The sequence below is a fragment of the Entelurus aequoreus genome, linkage group LG01, assembly GCF_033978785.1.
Source record: "Entelurus aequoreus isolate RoL-2023_Sb linkage group LG01, RoL_Eaeq_v1.1, whole genome shotgun sequence".
NCBI classification, from domain to species: domain Eukaryota; kingdom Metazoa; phylum Chordata; class Actinopteri; order Syngnathiformes; family Syngnathidae; genus Entelurus; species Entelurus aequoreus.
The window spans coordinates 50,037,854-50,060,167 of NC_084731.1; the positions used below are offsets into that span (position 1 = coordinate 50,037,854).

The 22,314-nt window shown below is 39.9% G+C and overlaps 1 protein-coding gene across 2 annotated transcripts in view; it reads right to left on the reverse strand.

The window, feature by feature from the left end:
- Positions 1–22,314, reverse strand: part of parp3 (poly (ADP-ribose) polymerase family, member 3) — a 37,487-nt gene that overhangs the window by 4,799 nt on the left and 10,374 nt on the right. For both annotated transcript variants that reach the window (XM_062054185.1, XM_062054191.1), the window contains exons 4-10: positions 15,412–15,591; positions 15,186–15,324; positions 2,856–3,082; positions 2,619–2,774; positions 2,468–2,551; positions 2,213–2,390; positions 1,976–2,119 (exon numbers count right to left, since the gene is read on the reverse strand). In XM_062054185.1, the coding sequence (XP_061910169.1) occupies positions 1,976–2,119; positions 2,213–2,390; positions 2,468–2,551; positions 2,619–2,774; positions 2,856–3,082; positions 15,186–15,324; positions 15,412–15,591 (1,108 nt within the window). The remainder of the gene's footprint in view (positions 1–1,975; positions 2,120–2,212; positions 2,391–2,467; positions 2,552–2,618; positions 2,775–2,855; positions 3,083–15,185; positions 15,325–15,411; positions 15,592–22,314) is intronic.

Below are 22,314 nucleotides of genomic sequence, written 5' to 3' on the forward strand. Positions count from 1 at the left end.
CCAAACTTGCTCATTTCTTCCTTGATAGGTAAGTAAGGCATTTATGTTTTCTTATTACTTGTAATAAATATAAATTGACATTTCATATGTAAACTATATTGTCCAATACAGTCTATGATCTTGTCTAACAAAGCTAGTATGTTCGTGCAACGAATGCTTAGCATGCTAGCTCGGTCAATGACACATCGACATAGGCTAACGGGGGAAATACATGCCTGTTAACCTGTATGTCGGTGTGTAATCCAACGGACAGGGCAAAATATATTTTCGACAAATAAAACCTATGTTGATATGGGTAGTGTCAGTGCCTATTTCGTTCTCAATATGCTGATACGCTGAGGAAATTTTTATCACATGATAAAATAATTCCTCATTCGTGTTTCCATATTGTGGACTATATGTACCAAGTTATATGGCAATCTGAAACAGTAGCCTATAGGTATACCTTGGTAAAATATAGCTTCTTTAATTTTGGGTGTACATTAGGCTGCTAAGCATGCTCTACTTATTTTCACCAGTATAACCATCGCTAGCGTTGGTCGTGCTTTGTTTTAGTCTTTGTTTTCTGATAGTACTGACAATAACCATATGATTGCTATTTGTTGTGATATTGTACGCAGGCATGGCATACTTCTTCCTGAAAAAAGCCTAATTTCTGTGTAAAATGTGTTGGTTAGAGATTTGTTATTGACAACACGCTTCAGCTATTATGGTCCCAGTACCTTAACCCCTAGTAAGAGGCAGTGGAAGTTTGAAGTTCCTTGGAGTGGCCCAGTCGATCGAGCTGGATTGGCTGCATATCTGGCAACCTCGGTCAAGGAGAGGGGGAGGGGACTACAGAATTTTGACCAAGATTGCAGTACAATTTCTGGCCAGATTATTACATATGGCTGTTTTAAGTAGAGCTGTCTCTCAGCTAATTGTTATGCTTAAAGTTGCAAGCATCCCCGTCATGAGTTTGCGTCGCAAATGTCAGTGAACCATACATCGACATATCTGTGTATTCAAACCATGGTAAGGAAGAAAGGAGAGGTAGAAGTAGATGATATTCATTGAATTAAAAAAAATAAATCATCCGAAACATGATTGAGCATGTATTCATGATGAAATAAACAAGCTGCTGATGGTGTGTTTGACGAAGAAGCAGCTGGAAGGGGATACTGTAAAAGTCTCCTCTTCAAGGTAAATGCTGTACATTATTTAAAGTTAAAGTTAAAGTACCACTGATAATCACATACACACTAGGTGTGGTGAAATTGCTCTCTGCATTTTACATTATTATTACATATTCTGTGAATACTGTTGTTTTTTTTGTCCTGTTCAGCCACTCAGGCAAATCATATTGTTGATGTAGATGCCCATATCTGCTGTACAGATTTCCTTTACAAAAGAGAAGTGGGGGATACTTCTCTTGTTGCCTTATTTGTAGTTGACTTTACTAAATTGATTTATTTAATGTTTGCCGCAGCCGGACCAGAGCAGGAGGGAATAGAAATAAGCCAACAAGGAAGACAAAGAGGGAAATTGCGGGGACAAGAGGGGGATAGGACGGAAAGACAACAACAACAACAACTACTGTAGTTGTTAATGTTACATTATATAATGTTTTTATACAGTATTTATTCCAGTACTTCTTATATAAAGTTTGTTTTTATTTTTATAATACATGTTATATGTTAAAATTGTGCTGTTTAGGAGGTTGAGGTACTCGTGCATTAGAAAATTGGTAACATGGTACGTAGGGTGGGGATAAATAAGTTCATTTCTTTCTTCTTCTTTTGGGACATGCTGATCGTGCAAATGTAAACATGTGATGTACATTCATATGACTTGTTAAGCATGATCATTAAAACACTACCCCTGTCCAAATACTTCAGGACTTGTATGTCTGTTGGTGCAAAAAGGCTCTCCCACAACACTGAGATGTATTTTCCCACTCCCACAACACTGAGATGTATTTCCCCCACTGAATTACCTGGTTCCACTCGTCCCCGTGCAACTACGCTATCATATCCAGCTGGAGCCATACGCAAGGATGAGTTGTCTTCGGTGATGGTATGTTCTCTCCCAAGGGCCACTTCACTCAGAAACATAACGCCAGTGTTCTTCGAGGTGCGCACTTAAAAATAAAAGGACAAAGAAAAACATAATTTGGCATTATTGCTGGGCTTGCAGGCCATATATTTACAGCTAAGCATTAGTCCAGGCTTACCATAACTTGCTGACTTGCTGTTTTCTGATGCAAAGTAGATACCTCGACCAACACGACCGCCCGAATGGGGCATTATCCTCAGGCCACTCTTAAGGATAGCGGCCACAACTGCTATGTTTGTGCCATGCCACAACAGACGGCGGTTTTCCAGAGAGTCGTTCTCTTTAAAACGTTGCCCCTGCATTGTGCAATGAGTAAATGCTTTTATATGCTCCAACATGACCTACATCTTTTATTATCTGACAAAGCTCCTACCTCGGTCTCTCTGTCAACTTCCCAAACGTTGATGATTTTGGGCTTCGTATATCCGGCCGTTTCTGACAGGTACTTTTCTATTATCTTTATATATATCGGACATATTATGTTAATGATTTGTAATGATTGCACTACACTTATGTACCAATACCTTGTACGTGGCCGTGGTTTTGTCCATTAGAGAGAGCTTGCACTTGAGAGAACTATAGTCCTGGTCCAAGGGGTGAGGAACCGTCTCTACCATCGCTTCCTGGGCCTTCTCTGTCTCTGACTTCAAAGTCTGGGCCAGCTCAATATCAGCCAGCACCTACACGAGCATTGCAAAAAATGAGCACGACAACACTGAAAGAATAGCCAATTAAGTTTTAAAAATCCTTCAAATTCTTACCATAAGCATTTCTTTCTTGTTTTCCACAATTTCTTTGCTATCAATGGTCGGCGGTCTGGTACGCCCAAAGTTATGTGGGATCGTGGTAAAGAACTTTGAGGAAAGCTCTTCAAGGCGGGAACTTTTGCTTCTTTTTTGGTTCATGGCTGCTTCAATCTCCTCCAGTACCTCAAAGCCTTTAGCAATCTGCATCTTACTGAGTTTACCCAAAGGCATCTTCTTGATGTCTGCACAACATTGACACCGCAAGTGTTTTGTGACAGGGATCTTTACGAGTTTGCCACACAACAGTCATTTCATATAATCTCCAGCACCACTGACAGAAATGGCACATCAACAAAACAAATCTGTGGTTTAACATGGGCTATGGCTATTGATTATTTCAGTAATCGAGTAATATTGATTAGTTTTTTTTGTTTAATCGAATAAAACAAACTTAATTACAATGTGTATTATAGGGAAAATACCTAAAATTAAAATTCTGCTTGCCATAACCTTCTTTCATTTTGTAATAAATACACATCAACATTGAAATAGCCTTCTTAGCATATGTGCATTATTAAAATGAAAATGAAAACAAAAACTCTTCTTTTCGTCGCCACACAAATGATTTATTGACGCAAATTGAAATTGAGGTTTTATTTATTCTAAATGAATAATCGATTATTCTCTGCTGTTTGGTTTTAACCGTACAGCGTACAGCTAATGTCAACTAAAATATAAACATGACAGGTTTTAAGTAAACAGAAGACAATTCAAACCACATCCCCTTAGCTGGGCAATTATTTTAATCCGGGGCCACATTTATAGAAAAAAATGCGTCTGGCGGCCGGTCTGTGCGTATGTACATATGTTGTATGTAGACTGCAACAACTAATCGATTAAATCGATTGAAATCGATTATAAAAATAGTTGTTAGTCATCGATTCATTGGATCTATGCTATGCGCATGCACAGAGGCAATTTTTTTTTTTTTTAATAAACCTTTATTTATAAACTGCAACATGTACAAACAGCTGAGAAACAATAATCAAAATAAGTATGGTGCCAGTAAGCTGTTTTTTTTTCAATAAAATACTGGAAAGGATAGAAATGTAGTTTCTCTTTTATCCGATTATTAATCGAAGTAATAATCGACAGATTAATCGATTATCAAATTAATCGTTAGTTGCAGCCCTAGTTGTATGATACAAAAACTCACAATAATGTCTGATAAAATGCTAAAAAGTTAAACGTTGTGACAGACCATTTAAAAAAACGGAAATTATTTTTAGTTTTTCACTGAATATGACACACAGAATGTAGATGAAAATAAAGAATCTGGGATTTGCAGTATTGACCAAGAAGGATAAAACATGGAATTATAATAACTAGGGGTGTAATGGTATCAACATTTACGGTATCAAGCCCAGGGTATATATACCTCCCCAAAAAAGACTTATAAATGCTATAGAGTCTTTGGAGATATGAATACATTGTTTGGTAAGCCTCTGGCTCGATCTATATATAGTATGAATAACTCGATGTCCGATTGGAAAGCCATGAATCGGTTGACTGGAGATCTGTTATAAAATATAGCCGTTCTAATCCTGCGAGAATTCCGTGCGGACGTATAACGAGACTAACATTTGCGACTGTCGACAACAACAGAGCAACATGGCAGACAGCACCGAAATAGTTAAACAACGCTCCCCTGAATAGAGATGTATATTGTTAAAATTCTGGACTAGTGATAGTGCTATCCGCAATTTTTTTTTATCCATCTGACCGTTGTAAATATGACACGACGCGCTGAAACATTCATTCGGGTGCTGCTGCAAAGCATAAAAAGAGACAACGGAATAGCCGATCGAATTCAAACTTTTACCGCACCACTTTTGGGTACGCGTAAGTAAACAATCTATAGATTTGCACTAACAACAGACTTTAAATGCGCAAAGTCGCATAAATTAGCGCAACGTGACTAAGATTCTGTCATTGAGAAGAAAAGCTGAAATCCATCGAGCCATGCCAGCGAGGGGCCAGCACTCTATAAATGGCAGCCCTGCACGGTGCACCCTCCTAGGGCCATTTTTGTACTGGACTGCGGGACACAAGGCCACCTCAAACTACCAAACTTACTCCAAAATACAGAGCCCAACATTTAGTTTTTTTTTGCAAAAATGATGACTACTTGGCGCCATAAAGCTGTGTGAAAAGCACCGGCACTACTGCAGCCAGTTGTGGACGTGAATGAATTAAACATCTTCATTGTTAAGTTGATAACACCTCTATACTTGATGCACAGCTTGCTTTTCTCTGTATTTAATTGTTGCTACTTGAGCAAATAACAGTAATTACTTGGTAGCTTTTCTAAAACTGTTTTGTTTATATCTTCTTTTCTTAAAGTTTATGGATTCCACTGCACTGAAGTTATTAGTTATACACTATTTGCACCATTCCTACAGTCAAGCTTGGTGGTGGTAGTATTATGCTCTGGGCCTGCCAATGGAACTGGTGCTTTACAGAGAGTAAATGGGACAATGAAAAAGGAGGATTACCTCCAAATTCTTCAGGACAACCTAAAATCATCAGCCCGGAGGTTGGGTCATGGGCGCAGTTGGGTGTTCCAACAGGACAATGACCCCAAACACACGTCAAGTGGTAAAGGAATGGCTAAATCAGGCTAGAATTAAGGTTTTAGAATGGCCTTCCCCAATTCCTGACTTAAACGTGTGGACAATGCTGAAGAAACAAGTTAATGTCAGAAAACCAACAAATTTAGCTGAACTGCACCAATTTTGTCAAGAGGAGTGGTCAAAAATTCAACCAAAAGCTTGCCAGAAGCTTTTGGATGGCTACCAAAAGCGCTTCATTGCAGTGAAACTTGCCAAGGGACATGCAACCAAATATTAACATTGCTGTATGTATACTTTTGACCCAGCAGATTTGGTCACATTTTCAGTAGGACCATAATAAATTCATAAAAGACCCACACTTCATGAATGTTTTTTGTGACCAACAAGTATGTGCTCCAATCACTCTATCACAAAAAAATAAGAGTTGTAGAAATTATTGGAAACTCAATATAGCCATGACATTATGTCCTTCACAAGTGTATGTAAACTTTTGACATATATATAGGGGTAACGGTACGTGTATTTGTATTGAACCGTTTCGGTACAGGGGTTCCGGTTCGGTTCGGAGGTGTACTGAACGAGTTTCCACACGAACATATGAAGTAGCTAAAGTCTTAACAAGCTGCTCTGCTTTCTGCCTCTGTCTCCTACACAGCACCCAGCATTGTCCCACCCACACAACCATCTGATTGGTTACAACCATAGCGGTAACAGCCAATCAGCAGTGCGTATTCAGAGCGCATGGAGTCAGTGCTTCTGCGGTGGGGTTAGCAGATAGGTGTTTAGCAGGTGAGCATCAGGCAGCGGACTCTCCCCAAATTAAAATAAACACCTCCCAGTCAACCAATAGTTACATCACTATGAGCCCGTTGACGTTCTAGAAACAAACTGCAGCTCAGCTCACTCGCAGTCCTGGCTTGAGGTGAAGGCTAATTAGCTTTTAGCATAACGTTAGCTCATTTTGCGGTGTGTGTGTGTGTGTAATGTAACTGCATCATTAAGCCTACATGAACTCCGTGGTATTCAGGGATGAATAGTCTCTCCTATTGCTATTGTACTATTTTTTCAGCTATAGTTACTAGGGGTGTGGGCATACTTGCCAACCCTCCCGAATTTTCCGGGAGACTCCCGAAATTCAGCGCCTCTCCCGAAAACCTCCCGGGACAAATATTCTCCCGAAAATCTCCCGATTTTCAGCCGGAGCTGGAGGCCACGCCCCCTCCAGCTCCATGCGGACCTGAGTGAGGACAGCCTGTTTTCACGTCCGCTTTCCCACGATATAAACAGCGTGCCTGCCCAATCACGTTATTCCATACGAGGCGTCTGGCATACCGCCGATGAGCATGGTTCAGATGGAGAAGATCTTCTCGGCGTCCGTGTTGGCGCACACGTTGCCAAAGTCGACGCTGGTCAGGCTGCTGAGGGTGAAGTAGAGGGCGGCGATGTACGAGCTGCGCACCGACGGGCCGCAGACCGTGTTGTTGACGTAGGGCATCTCCAGGCGTTTGCCCAGCTCATGGAGCCATCCTCGAGGAAGAGACGGGAGGACAACAGGGTGACAAGAACTAAATCATCCAGACTAGAGATAAATTGTATTATTATCTTACCTAAAAATAAATATATATATATTTTTTTTTTTTAAAAACTAAATACATTTTTACTATATTTTGCTAAAAACATCAAAATTAATTGTATTTATATTTTTTCTGACTCCTTATTACATCCAGCCATAGAATTATACATTAAAATAAACATATTTGAAATAATTAATTTTAAATGATCATAATAATTCATTTAATATGACCATATTTAATTATTAAAATATTGCTTGTTTATCAACAACTTTAGCATTTTATTCATTACATTTTGAAGCTGTCAGAAGCCAAGTTATGTTATATTCCTTAAGATTTATTTATGCAAGTTTGAAGTATCAATTATCTAAACACAGTTTTGTTTGCATATTTTCAGGATATATATATATATATATATATATATATATATATATATATATATATATATATATATATATATATATATATATATATAAATATATATATATAAATATATATATATATATATATATATATATATATATATATATATATATATATATATATATATATATATATATATATATATATATATATATATATATATATATGAAATACTTGACTTGGTGAATTCTAGCTGTTAATATACTCCTCCCCTCTTAACCATGCCCCCAACCACTTCCCTGAAATCCTATGTATTGAATGAATAGAGAATCGTTTTGAATCGGGAAAATATCGTTTTTGAATCGAGAATCGCGTTGAATCGAAAAAAAAAAATTGATTTTGAATCGAATCGTGACCCCAAGAATCGATATTGAATCGAATCGTGGGACACCCAAATATTCGCAGCCCTAATAGTTACATTTAATACATAACAATCATTAGTAATGTAGCAGCCTAGTTTTGAATTGCAGGGTCCCTGTTATCACATGTTGATAAAAATATAAAAACATTTACATAATAAAAATCAACTACAGGCTTCTCAAATGCTGTAACAAATCAAGCATGATGAGTTGACTTGAAACTGTTTAATGTTGCACTTTTTATATGTAGAAGAAAAGTTTTGTCATTCTATTTAATCTGAGCAACAACTTGAGGCAGTTTAATGTTGATTAACGTGGGCAGAATTATTATTATTATAGAGGTTTATTTGTAATAGGGACAGATACAAAAACATAGACATCTGAAACAGTTATCGGATGCATGCATCACAGTGTTTGTAGCCAAAGCTAATTTACAACACTTGTCCCCAACAACAACAACACAGATCCAACATCATTAAAATAGGAAAATAAAAAATAGAATGAATTGATAATAATGATAATAGTAATAACACAGACAAAGTGCAAACTAGATAAAAGCCAATAATAATAATAATAACACAGACAAAGTGCAGACTAGATAAAAACCAATTAGTAAAAATGAGTAAAAACTAAACATGGGAACACGATTGTTGCTCAACTAGCCATAATTTTGTTTGTTTTTTGAAAGTGACAAGTGCAGGTATACTTTTCAAAGTGTCCGGTAAAAAGTTCCATAGTTGTGGTCCTTTTATTGAAAAGGCAGTCTGGGCAAAAGATGTTCTACGGAATGGAACACAACAGTTGCCTTTTGACACTGCTCGGGTGGTAGATCTGGTACCACTTTGCAGTCTTGTAATTGCCTTGCAGAGCAATTGGGGAGCAGAGTTATGCAAGCATTTAAAAACCAGTTTGACTGTGTGTAACAAAATAAAATTGGTAAAACTTAAAATATTGTATTTGGTTAAAATTTGGCAATGATGATATCGTATACTCTTCTTGTGTAGAACTTTCAAGGCGCGGTTATAAAGACACTCAATGGTCTTGATTGATGACTGGTGTGCCTGGGACCATGTGGTTAAGCCATAAGATATGTGTGACAGAATCACTGCATTCATAAAAGTAAAAGCACAGCTAAGAGTTAAGCAGTGTCTTATAATCTTAAAACAGCCTAGGTTTGCCTTCAGGGTTTTACACATTTTCTTAATGTGACTTTTAAAATTCAGCTGATAGTCTATGATTATGCTTATAGTCTTCACAAGGTTAAAAGGATAAATATATTGTTTACAAATTTGGTAAATAAATAACCAAAACATTTATTTTTTTTGTTTTTTTACTGTACGGGAAATGAACCGAACCGTGACCTCTAAACCGAGGTACGTACCGAACCGAAATTTTTGTAAATGCTCGCCTTAAATGCAACTTTTCATTACACAGTAACAGGAGTTGGTTGGGCTTGACGTGCCGGGGCAGCTTGTACACGACCCAAAACCGGTCTGGTCTCACGTGGTATGAGACTGTAATCCATTGCCTGGAAAACAATAAGTTAGGGGAAGGGCACTAACAAATCGACTCCAAAAACTCCGGAAGCCAGTACTGGTGGAAGGTTGGGCTTTGGGCTAGCAACCCAAACCTGTAAAAAATATCTTATGCTACAGAAACATTGATGAAAAACTTAAAACCCCAACGTCTTGGAAAGGAAGCCTCTTCAGTGCCCCACACTAAAGAGCAAATGACGGTGTACATGGAAAACCGTAAGGAGACAGTGCGTCCGAAGCTTCTGAACCCTAGACGACCCAAAAACATTGCTACATGGAACGTGAGAACTATGTATGCAGCCGGAAAGACGGCAGTAATCGCGGAGGAGATGAGGAGGTACAAACTATCTCTCCTTGGTCTGTGTAAAACCAGATGGCTCCAGTCAGGGCAGGTCAAGTTGGCGGGCGGCAAATCCATACTGTACTCTGGACACCCAGAAAATTTGGCATCACACACAGAGGGAGTTGCGTTCATGCTCTCCACAGAGGCACAGAGGGCCCTCATCAGCTGGGAACCCGTCAATTTGAGGATTATCACAGCCAAATTCCAAACAACACACAAGAAAATAAACCTCCACGTAGTACAATGCTACGCTCCCACTAACGACGCAGACGATGAAAGCAAAGATAATTTCTACAACCAACTATATCACATACTTGAGACCAAAAAAGGAAAGGACATCATGATTCTGATGGGAGACATGAACGCAAAGTTGGAAGGAAACAACAATGGCTATGAATTGAACATGGGAAGACAAGGACTAGGAACCATGAATGAAAACGGAGAAAGATTTGCAGCAGTTTGTGCAGACAACAGCTTGGTCATTGGTGGGACAATTTTCCAACACAAGGATGTGCATAAAGCAACCTGGGTGTCTGCTGACCATGTAACAGAAAACCAAATCGACCACATCCGCATTAGCCAAAAGTTTAGACGCTCATTGCTGGATGTCAGAGTGAAAAGGGGAGCTGACGCTGGATCAGACCATCACCTACTTACAGCCAAAATCCAGCTGAAATTAAAACGCACAACACATAGAGAAGGAAGAGTCAAATTCAACAGACAGCAATTTCATGATATAGGAACATCAGAACTGTACAAAGTTACACTACACAACCGCTTCCAAGCACTACAAGGTCTGCAAGAAACTCTTACATCAGTGGAGGATAAATGGAATAGTCTGAAAACAATATGGAAAGAGACATGTCAAGAAGTGGTTGGGAGAAGAAAGGGAAATAACAAACCGTGGCTTTCCATGGAAACGTTCAAGAAAGTAGGTGAGAGAAGGGAAAAAAAGGAGGTACTAAACAGAAGCAAAACCAGAGCAACAAAGGCCACAGCACAGAAAGAATATGAAGCAGCAAACAAAGAAGTGAAGAAAAGTGTCAGAAAGGACAAAAAGAAGTTCATTGAGGATTTGGCACAACAGGCAGAGGAGGCAGCAGGGAAAAACAATCTCAAAGAACTTTACATAACTACAAAAAAACTCATAGGCAAGTTTCAACAGTCACAATCACACATTAAAAACACACAGGGTACACTACTCACAACCAAGGAGGACCAACTAAAGAGATGGACAGAACACTTTAGAGAACTGCTCAATAGACAACCACCCCAACTGACAGCAGAGATCCCACCAGCCACAGACCTGTTGGGAATAAACTGCAACCCTCCCACCAAGACAGAAATCAGGATGGCCATCAGGGCCCTGAGAGGAGGCAAGGCAGAGGGGCCGGATGAGATCCCAGCTGAAGCCCTACAGGCAGACATCGAAACCTCCACCAGCATGCTCTACCAACTCATGCAAACCATCTGGGAGGATGGCATCTGTGCCATCAGACTGGAGAAAGGAGACCTCAGGGAGTGCAAGAACTACAAAGGCATAATGCTGCTTTCATCGCTAGGGAAGGTGCTCAACCGCATCCTACTGGAGAGAATTCAAAAGGCAGTCGATGGGAAACTGAGGGAAAACCAGGCTGGTTTCAGGAACAACCGATCCTGTGCAGATCAAATAGCCACACTCAGGATTATCATTGAACCGTCAATTGAATGGATCTCTCCTATCTATGTCAACTTCATTGATTTTGACAAGGCTTTTGACAGTGTGGATCGGGAGATGCTATGAAGAGTGATGGCTCACTATGGCATTCCCCCAAAGTTGATTAACCTTATCAAGAACACCTACCGAGGGATGCAGTGTTGTGTCCTCCATGAAGGCTGCCTGTCAGAGCCCTTCGAGGTCCTGACTTGGGTGTGGCAGGGATGCATGTTCTCGCCCTTCCTGTTCATCCTCTGTATAGACTGGACCATGACACAAACAACAAGCAATAACCGAACCGGCGTACAGTGGAGTCTGACCGAGCAGTTGGAAGACCTGGATTTTGCTGAGGATTTAGCACTCCTAGCACACACACACCAACATATGCAGGAGAAATCATGCAAACTAGAAACAACAGCTGCTTCGCTTGGACTCAAAATCAACACATCAAAAACTAAGTTAATGCGTATCAACAACAAGAACAACTCCCCAATAAACATTGATCATAACCAGTTAGATGAGGTTGACACCTTTACATACCTAGGAAGCATTATTGCTGTGGACGGAGGAGGATGTCAGTGCCAGATTTGAAAAAGCAAGGACCATATTCACTATCCTAAATAAAATCTGGAAAGCAAAAAACATATCAATCAAGACCAAACTGCAAATCTTCAACTCAAACGTCAAATCCACCTTACTCTACAGTTCAGAAACCTGGAAGATCACCGCCAACATACTCGACAAAATACAGACATTCTTCAACCGCTGCCTCCGTCGCCTCCTAGGTATCTACTGGCCTAACACCATCTCCAATGCCAACCTGTGGGACCTCACTAGACAAGACACAATAGAAACACAAATCAGGAGGACGGAATGGAAATGGATTGGTCACACACTGCGTAGACACAATAGATCAATCACAAAACATGCTCTAACATGGAACCCGCAAGGCAAGAGGAAGAGAGGAAGGCCTAGAGCCACCTGGAGAAGAACCACAGAGCAGGAGATGAAGGCGCAAGGGCTGTCATGGCAACAACTGGAGCGGAGGGCACAAGACTGAAGGGGATGGAGGAGTTTCATCAATGGGCTATGTTCCTTAGGAAATTGAAAGGCCTAAGTAAGTAAGTAAGTATATATATATATATATATATATATATATATATATATATATATATATATATATATATATATATATATATATATATATATATAATATATATATATATATATATATAAACCCTGTTTCCATATGAGTTGGGAAATTGTGTTAGATGTAAATATAAACGGAATACAATGATTTGCAAATAATTTTCAACCCATATTCAGTTGAATATGCTACAAAGACTGGAGATGTTCAAACTGATAACTATTTTTTTTTGGAAATAATCATTAACTTTAGAATTTGATGCCAGCAACACGTGACCAAGAAGTTGGGAAAGGTGGCAATAAATACTGATAAAGTTGAGGAATTCTCATCAAACACTTATTTGTAACATCCCACAGGTGAACAGGTAAATTGGGAACAGGTAGGTGCCATGATTGGGTATAAAAGTAGATTCCATGAAATGCTCAGTCATTCACGAACACGGATGGGGCGAGGGTCACCACTTTGTCAACAAATGCGTGAGCACATTGTTCAACAGTTTAAGAAAAACCTTTCTCAACCAGCTATTGCAAGAAATTTAGGGATTTCAACATCTACGGTCCGTAATATCGTCAAAGGGTTCAGAGAATCTGGAGAAATCACTGCACGTAAGCAGCTAAGCCCGTGACCTTCGATCCCTCAGGCTGTACTGCATCAACAAGCGACATCAGTGTGTAAAGGATATCACCACATGGGCTCAGGAACACTTCAGAAACCCAGTCAGTAACTACAGTTGGTCGCTACATCTGTAAGTGCAAGTTAAAACTCTCCTATGCAAGGCGAAAACCGTTTATCAACAACACCCAGAAACGCCGTCGGCTTCGCTGGGCCTGAGCTTACTAAGATGGACTGATACAAAGTAGAAAAGTGTTCTGTGGTCTGACGAGTCCACATTTCAAATTGTTTTTGGAAACTGTGGACGTCGTGTTCTCTGGACCAAAGAGGAAAAGAACCATCCGGATTGTTATAGGCGCAAAGTTGAAAAGCCAGCATCTGTGATGGTATGGGGGTGTATTAGTGCCCAAGACATGGGTAACTTACACATCTGTGAAGGCGCCATTAATGCTGAAAGGTACATACAGGTTTTGGAGCAACATATGTTGCCATCCAAGCAACGTTACCATGGACGCCCCTGCTTATTTCAGCAAGACAATGCCAAGCCACGTGTTACATCAACGTGGCTTCATAGTAAAAGTGTGCAGGTACTAGACTGGCCTGCCTGTAGTCCAGACCTGTCTCCCATTGAAAATGTGTGGCGTATTATGAAGCCTAAAATACCACAACGGAGACCCTCGGACTGTTGAACAACTTAAGCTGTACATCAAACAAGAATGGGAAAGAATTCCACCTGAGAAGCTTAAAAAATGTGTCTCCTCAGTTCCCAAATATTTACTGAGTGTTGTTAAAAGGAAAGGCCATGTAACACAATGCTGAACATGACCTTTCCCAACTACTTTGGCATGTGTTGCAGCCATGAAATTCTAAGTTAATTATTATTTGCAAAAAAAAAAAAAAAGTTTATGAGTTTGAACATCAAATATGTTGTCTTTGTAGTGCATTCAATTGAATATGGGTTGAAAAGGATTTGCAATTTATTGTGTTCCGTTTATATTTACATTAACACAATTTCCCAACTCATATGGAAACGGGGTTTGTAATTGACTCAATGTGTAGAATTCTATCTTTGATTAATTTTTTAAATGTTGGCTATTTAATAGATTTTTTTGATTATTCATATGATACCTTCGAATTGGTGCCTGTCTGTCTCTCTCTCTGTGTGTTTGTGTGTGAGTGTGTGCACGCGCGGTTCGCATTTGTTAAAGTGCCTTTTTTTTCGTCATTGCAAATTGACGCTGCTTTAAAACATACTTGGATTGATGAATTGAGCTGATAATATTAGTTAGTTATTTTTCATACAACTTCGTCTCACACTTGTTAGCCAGCTAGCAGGGTAGAAGCTAACACTCTCTTACAGAGGTTGAGACCGCATCCTCAATCAAAGTTACTTATATAGCCCTTTATCACAAATGTCTCAAAGGGCTGCACAAGCCACAACGATATCCTCGGCTCAGATCCCACATCAGGGCAAGAACAAACTCAACTCAACGGGAATGATAAACCTTGTAAGGGACCGCAGATGTGGGGATGCCACTCTGGGTGACCGGTGCAATGGATGCCGAGTGGATCCCTCCAAATGTCTGACATCATGCGCTTTAAATGCTCGCGTATCACAGATATACTGCCATAAAAACAAGGTCCGCTTTGCAAAATGAGCAAGGTATTCATGTTTTTAACAATGTCGACTAATCGTTGCAGCCCTAATTTAAATACCTCACAGATTGATGCTTAGCCTCCTTGGCTTAAAATATATTTTCCGGGTGGTTACTTGTGTTCCCCGCAGTGCAGTGTCACCAAAGTTTATTTTTTCCGCACTGTCGCCTGGCGCATTTTCTACTTAAAACATGGATAACAATTCCATGTTGTTGTGACAGTCATAACGGAATGACGGATGTGTGAAAGATTTTAAACATCTAGAGACGTAAAGTGAAACTACTCTTTGTAGTTAAGGTTGTTGAAGTCATAGTCAAATGTTGACTTTGGCATGAGCAGTGCGCCTGGAACTGTGATGATTCACACTTACCTAAGTTCATGCATTCCATAGCCTCCTTGAACATGTCATTACTGAACATGAGCTTGATGAGCGCCGATGTAGCCTCGTCAAGCGTACATGGTAGGACATTTTTAGTCACTCTGACAGCCTTTCCGTCAACACTGTCCACCTGAAATGTGAAGAAGAACACTCAAAAAAACGACAATGGGGCAGGACCGTTTTTTAATGAACCGTCTTCTCTCTATTTTAATGTTACCTTGACCTCTGCATCCTGCTCCGCAGCCACTTCGATCAAGGTGTACTTCCCAGAGTGAGAGACAAAATTAATGCGATCGCTCCAGTTGTTCTTTGTCTTGTCTTTGAACTTTTTTTCAAAGTCCTTCACAGCATTGTCGGCGTTAGCAAATGAATTAAGTTTGGATTGTCCCACTTCACCCTACATATGGATTAAAATGACTTGTTACTTTTGAAATAGCCACACAATTAATAAAGACATAAGAATAGAAACACATACATGTTTGATGTTTCTGAGCAAACTCACTAAAACTTCCTGAGCATTCCTTGGACCACATTTGAGCAACATCAGACATGCACACTGTGTTATGTGTTTATTTTGTTTAGGTAGATGTTTGTTCATGTGTACACTAGCAAGGACTCTAAGTTGCATTGAAAATGCCTTTGTTCGCTTGTCGCTGTCAAATTTGCGAACACAGCTAGAATGGGCCATTAACATGCATTATCACAATATGACGATAGTATTATAAGCCCCATTGTTGGCCATATTTATATTATTTACAATGCATCCAAAAAGTATTCCCAGCGATTAACTTTACCACATTTACAGCCCTCTTCCAAAATGGAATAAATTGATTTTTGTCCTCAAAATTCTACACACAATCCATAATGACAATGACATTTTTTCTTTTTTAAAGAGATTTTTGCAAATGTAATACAAATTACAACATTTAAAATCACATGTACATAAGTATTCACAGCCTTTGCCAAGAAGGTCAAAAGTGAGTCTTCTGTTTCCACTGATCATCCTTGAAATGTTCCTACAGCTGAAGTGGATTCCACCTGTGGTAAATTCAGTTTGTTGGACATGATTTGGAAAGGCACACGCCTGTCTATATTCCGATACCAGTATTTTGGTAGCGTATACTGTATTTTTTGATACCTTTCAAAATAAAGGGGACCACAAAAAAGTCATTATTGGCTTTAACTAACAAAAAATCTGATGACATTTTAAACATACATGAATAACATTGTGAACATACAGAACAACTTCCATTTTAGTAGCAAGTAAGCAAAAAAAGGCTCCCAATTTGGCTGCAGACGTATGCAGTAACATACTGTGTTATTTCCCACGGTATTATTGTGTCAAAATTATGAGGGACAAGCGGTATAAAATTATTAATTAATCTACTTGCTCATTTGCTGTTAATATCTGCTTACTTTCTGTTTTAACATGTTCTATCTACACTTCTGTCAAAACGCAATATTTAAGCACTTATTCTTCTGTTTGATAATTTACATAGGTTTGGGGAAATACTACAAATTTTACTATTAATCCAATACCAAGTAGTTACAAGATCATGCATTGGTCATACTTAAAAGCTCTCGTGTCCAGCGTAGGGTTGTCCCGATAACAATAATTTGTTACCGATACCAAAATGTATATCAATACTTAAACATGTAAAGTTAAAGTGCCAATGATTGTCACACACACACTAGGTGTGGCGAAATGATTCTCTACATTTGACCCATCACCCTTGATCACCCCCTGTGAGGTGAGGTGAGCAGTGAGCAGCAGCGGTGGCCACGCCCGGGAATCATTTTTGGTGATTTAACCCCCAATTCCAACCCCTGATGCTGAGTGCCAAGCAGGGAGGTAATGGTTACAAAATAAAAGCCATTAAACACATTGGGCATTTTACTGTTGCACTCAAAGTACTATTTACAATGTTCCATATTAGACATAGTCTACCATAATAAAGAATTAGGTTAGAATACAATAAAAAGCTTTATTGACATTATATTAAATGCGTCGTGATTTATGGTTGCCCCTCCTGGCCTGTGCTTTAAGAAAAATACAATTATTAGTAAATACTAAAAACAAAACTATGGCTAAAAGTTCACAGATAAGCCACATTGTTAAAGATAAAACACAAATTGTAGGAATTTGTTACAAAATTCAGTAATTTCCCTTGCATTAGTTGACAAAAATTGGGCGATTTTAACTCCGCTAATATTTGGCATCAAACCAAGCAGCCATGTGCGTGTCTAAGTATCTACAAACCCCGTTTCCATATGAGTTGGGAAATTGTGTTAGATGTAAATATAAACGGAATACAATGATTTGCAAATCCTTTTCAACCCATATTCAATTGAATGCACTACAAAAATCAATCAATCAATCAATGTTCATTTATATAGCCCTAAATCACAAGTGTCTCAAAGGGCTGTACAAGCCACAACGACATCCTCGGTACAGAGCCCACATACAGGCAAGGAAAACTCACCCCAGTGGGACGTCAATGTGAATGACTATGAGAAACCTTGGAGAGGACCGCATATGTGGGTAACCCCCCCCCCCCCCCCCCCCCCCCCTCGAGGGGAGACCGAAAGCAATGGATGTCGAGTGGGTCTGACATAATATTGTGAAAGTCCAACACATCAGCGAGAGTCCAGTCCATAGTGGGGCAAGCAGGAACCATCCCGAGTGGAGACGGGTCAGCAGCGTAGAGATGTCCCCATCTGATGAACAGGCTAGCGGTCCACCCCGTGTTTGGAGCAGAGTAGAAAAGAAAAGAAAAGAAACGGCAGATCAACTGGTCTAAAAAGGGAGTCTATTTAAAGGCTAGAGTATACAAATGAGTTTTAAGATGAGACTTAAATGCTTCTACTGAGGTAGCATCTCTAACTTTTACCGGGAGGGCATTCCATAGTATTGGAGCCCGAATAGAAAACGCTCTATTGCCCGCAGACTTTTTTTGGGCTCTGGGAATCACTAATAAGCCGGAGTTCTTTGAACGCAGATTTCTTGCCGGGACATATGGTACAATACAATCGGCAAGATAGGCAGGAGCTTGACCGTGTAGTATTTTATACGTAAGTAGTAAAACCTTAAAGTCGCATCTTAGGTGCACAGGAAGCCAGTGCAAGTGAGCCAGTATAGGCGTAATATGATCAAACTTTCTTGTTTTTGTCAAAAGTCTAGCAGCCGCATTTTGTACCATCTGTAATCTTTTAATGCTAGACATAGGGAGGCCCGAAAATAAAACGTTACAGTAATCGAGACGAGATGTAACGAACGCATGGATAATGATCTCAGCATCGCTTGTGGACAAAATGGGACGAATTTTAGCGATATTACGGAGATGAAAGAAGGCCGTTTTAGTAACACTTTTAATGTGCGACTCAAACGAGAGAGTTGAGTCGAAGATAATACCCAGATTTTTTACAGAGTCACCTTGTTTAATTGTTTGGTTGTCAAATGTTAAGGTGATATTTTTAAATAGATGTCGGTGTTGAGCAGGACCGATAATCAGCATTTCCGTTTTCTTAGCGTTGAGTTGCAAAAAGTTAGCGGACATCCATTGTTTAATTTCATTAAGACACACGTCCAGCTGGCTACAATCCGGCGTGTTGGTCAGCTTTAGGGGCATGTAGAGTTGGGTGTCATCAGCATAACAGTGAAAGCTAACACCGTATTTGCGTATGATGTCACCTAGCGGCAGCATGTAAATACTAAAGAGTGCAGGGCCAAGAACCGAACCCTGGGGAACTCCGCACGTTACCTTAACATAGTCCGAGGTCACATTGTTATGGGAGACACACTGCATCCTGTCAGTAAGATAAGAGTTAAACCAAGACAAGGCTAAGTCTGTCATCCCAATACGCGTTTTGATACGCACTAATAAAATATTATGATCAACAGTATCGAAAGCGGCGCTAAGATCAAGAAGCAGCAACATAGATGAAGCATCAGAATCCATTGTTAGCAATAGATCATTAGTCATTTTTGCGAGGGCTGTCTCCGTAGAGTGATTTGCCCTGAAACCGGATTGAAAAGGTTCACAGAGATTGTTAGACGCTAAGTGTTCATTTAGCTGCTGTGCTTCAATTTTTTCGAGGATTTTCGAGATAAACGGAAGGTGGGACACCGGCCGGTAGTTTATCAGGAGATCAGGATCGAGGTTAGGTCTTTTGAGTAGAGGATGAATAACCGCTTTTTTGAATGCTAGGGGAACAGTGCCAGAGGAAAGTGATAAGTTTATAATATTTAATACTGATGGACCTAATAATACAAAAAGCTCCCTTATAAGTTTCCCAGGAATTGGGTCAAGTAAACATGTTGTTTGTTTTGTCCCATTTACACATTTTGACAATTCCTCCAATGTTATTTCATCAAAGAACAAGATATATGATGTTCAAACTTATAAACTTTTTTGCAAATAATAATTAACTTAGAATTTCATGGCTGCAACACGTGCCAAAGTAGTTGGGAAAGGGCATGTTCACCACTGTGTTACATGGCCTTTCCTTTTAACAACACTCAGTAAACGTTTGGGAACTGAGGAGACACATCTTTAAAGCTTCTCAGGTGGAATTATTTCCCATTCTTGCTTGATGTACAGCTTAAGTTGTTCAACGGGGTCTCCGTTGTGGTATTTTAGGCTTCATAATGCGCCACACATTTTCAATGGGAGACAGGTCTGGACTACAGGCAGGCCAGTCTAGTACCTGCACTCTTTTACTATGAAGCCACGTTGATGTAACACGTGGCTTGGCATTGTCTTGCTGAAATAAGCAGGGTCGTCCATGGTAACGTTGCTTGGATGGCAACATATGTTGCTCCAAAACCTGTATGTACCTTTCAGCATTAATGGCGCCTTCACAGATGTGTAAGTTACCCATGTCTTGGGCACTAATACACCCCCATACCATCACAGATGCTGGCTTTTCAACTTTGCGCCTATAACAATCCGGATGGTTCTTTTCCTCTTTGGTCCAGAGGACACGACGTCCACAGTTTCCAAAAACAATTTGAAATGTGGACTCGTCAGACCACAGAACTTTTTTCCACTTTGTATCAGTCCATCTTAGATGAGCTCAGGCCCAGCGAAGCCGACAGCGTTTCTGGGTGTTGTTGATAAACGGTTTTCGCCTTGCATAGGAGAGTTTTAACTTGCACTTACAGATGTAGCTACCAACTGTAGTTACTGACAGTGGGTTTCTGAAGTGTTCCTGAGCCCATGTGGTGATATCCTTTACACACTGATGTCGCTTGTTGATGCAGTACAGCCTGAGGGATCGAAGGTCACGGGCTTAGCTGCTTACGTGCAGTGATTTCTCCAGATTCTCTGAACCCTTTGATGATATTATGGACCGTAGATGGTGAAATCCCTAAATTCCTTGCAATAGCTGGTTCAGAAAGGTTTTTCTTAAATTGTTCAACAATTTGCTCACGCATTTGTTGACAAAGTGTTGACCCTCACCCCATCCTTGTTTGTGAATGACTGAGCATTTCATGGAATCTACTTTTATACCCAATCATGGCACCCACCTGTTCCTAATTTGCCTGTCCATCTGTGGGATGTTCAAATAAGTGTTTGATGAGCATTCCTCAACTTTATCAGTATTTATTGCCAACTTTCCCAACTTATTTGTCACGTGTTGCTGGTATCAAATTCTAAAGTTAATGATTATTTGCAAAAAAAAAAAGTTTATCAGTTTATAGGGGACGGCATGGCGAAGTTGGTAGAGTGGCTGTGCCAGCAATCGGAGTGTTGCTGGTTACTGGGGTTCAATCCCCACCTTCTACCTTCCTAGTCACGTCCGTTGTGTCCTTGGGCAAAACACTTCACCCTTTGCCTCTGATGGCTGCTGGTTAGCGCCTTGCATGGCAGCTCCCGCCATCAGTGTGTGAATGTGTGTGTGAATGGGTAAATGTGGAAATACTGTCAAAGCGCTTTGAGTACCTTGAAGGTAGAAAAGCGCTATACAAGTATAACCCATTTATCATTTATGAACATCAAATATGTTGTCTTTGTAGCATATTCAACTGAATATGGGTTGAAAATGATTTGCAAATCATTGTATTCCGTTTATATTTACATCTAACACAATTTCCCAACTCATATGGAAACAGGGTTTGTACATGTGCACAGCAGGGGAGCTGGTTGATGTATGAGAGTAGCATATTTTAGTTTGCAGGTTTGCATCAGTGAGTGAGTGGGCGAGTAAAGAGAGAGAGAAGTAGAGTGTGCAGTGTGCACAGCGCAGTAGAGTGATGAACGGGTCCGGTTGTGTCCTGCAAAAGTAATATTAAACTGATTGTCACAAATCGGTGGCCTCGTCATTCTGACCCAAAGGCGGAGCTTTACATACCCATTGCCGGGTAAAGTGAAGGGTGTTATGCCCAACGAAAACATTGGCCCTGGAAGGAACGTCTGCCCTGTGCTCCTCAATTACGATCTGTATTGGAGCCGAACAGCAGGAAAGGTGTAACAACTACATTATTACGTGTCAGTCTTCATAACTCCTTGTGCAGATCTGAATGCTTATTATTTAAATGTTTACCTAAGTTTAAAGCAAAGGTGGTAATACTAATCGGCAAGTTTGGCGAGGCATGTTTTAAAGCAGCACTTGCAGCGTGGCGCCTTTCAGTTAAAGCGTCACCTTTATCGTTAGTTTTGAAGCCCATATACCTTCATATTGCGCTTCACACACCCTCTTTATGAACCAGTAGAATTGCCGTTTTTTGCCATTCTTCCTCTTCACCATGTCATTGCTTGTATGCGCTTTGTGTGTGTGTTTTGACACACTCAACATCATGCATAGTCATGATGTAGTTTGTAGTCATGACTACTCTGTAGTCATGGCAGCACAGCAGCATGTGGGTGAAAAAAAGGAAACTGTATTTTTCAAAAGCCGTACAGTAGTTTTCAATTAATTAGTACCGGTATACCGTACAACCCTAGTCCAGGTACAAATTTCCTGGGTTCATAAACAATAAAAAATGACAACATATTTTGTGATAACAACAAAATATCCATGTAATCATTGTAGTATCAACTATATACAGCTCTTGTACTTGGCATCGTTAGTCATTTACTTTCAGTTGGCTTGCTCTTGGTGGTTAGCTATTGTATCC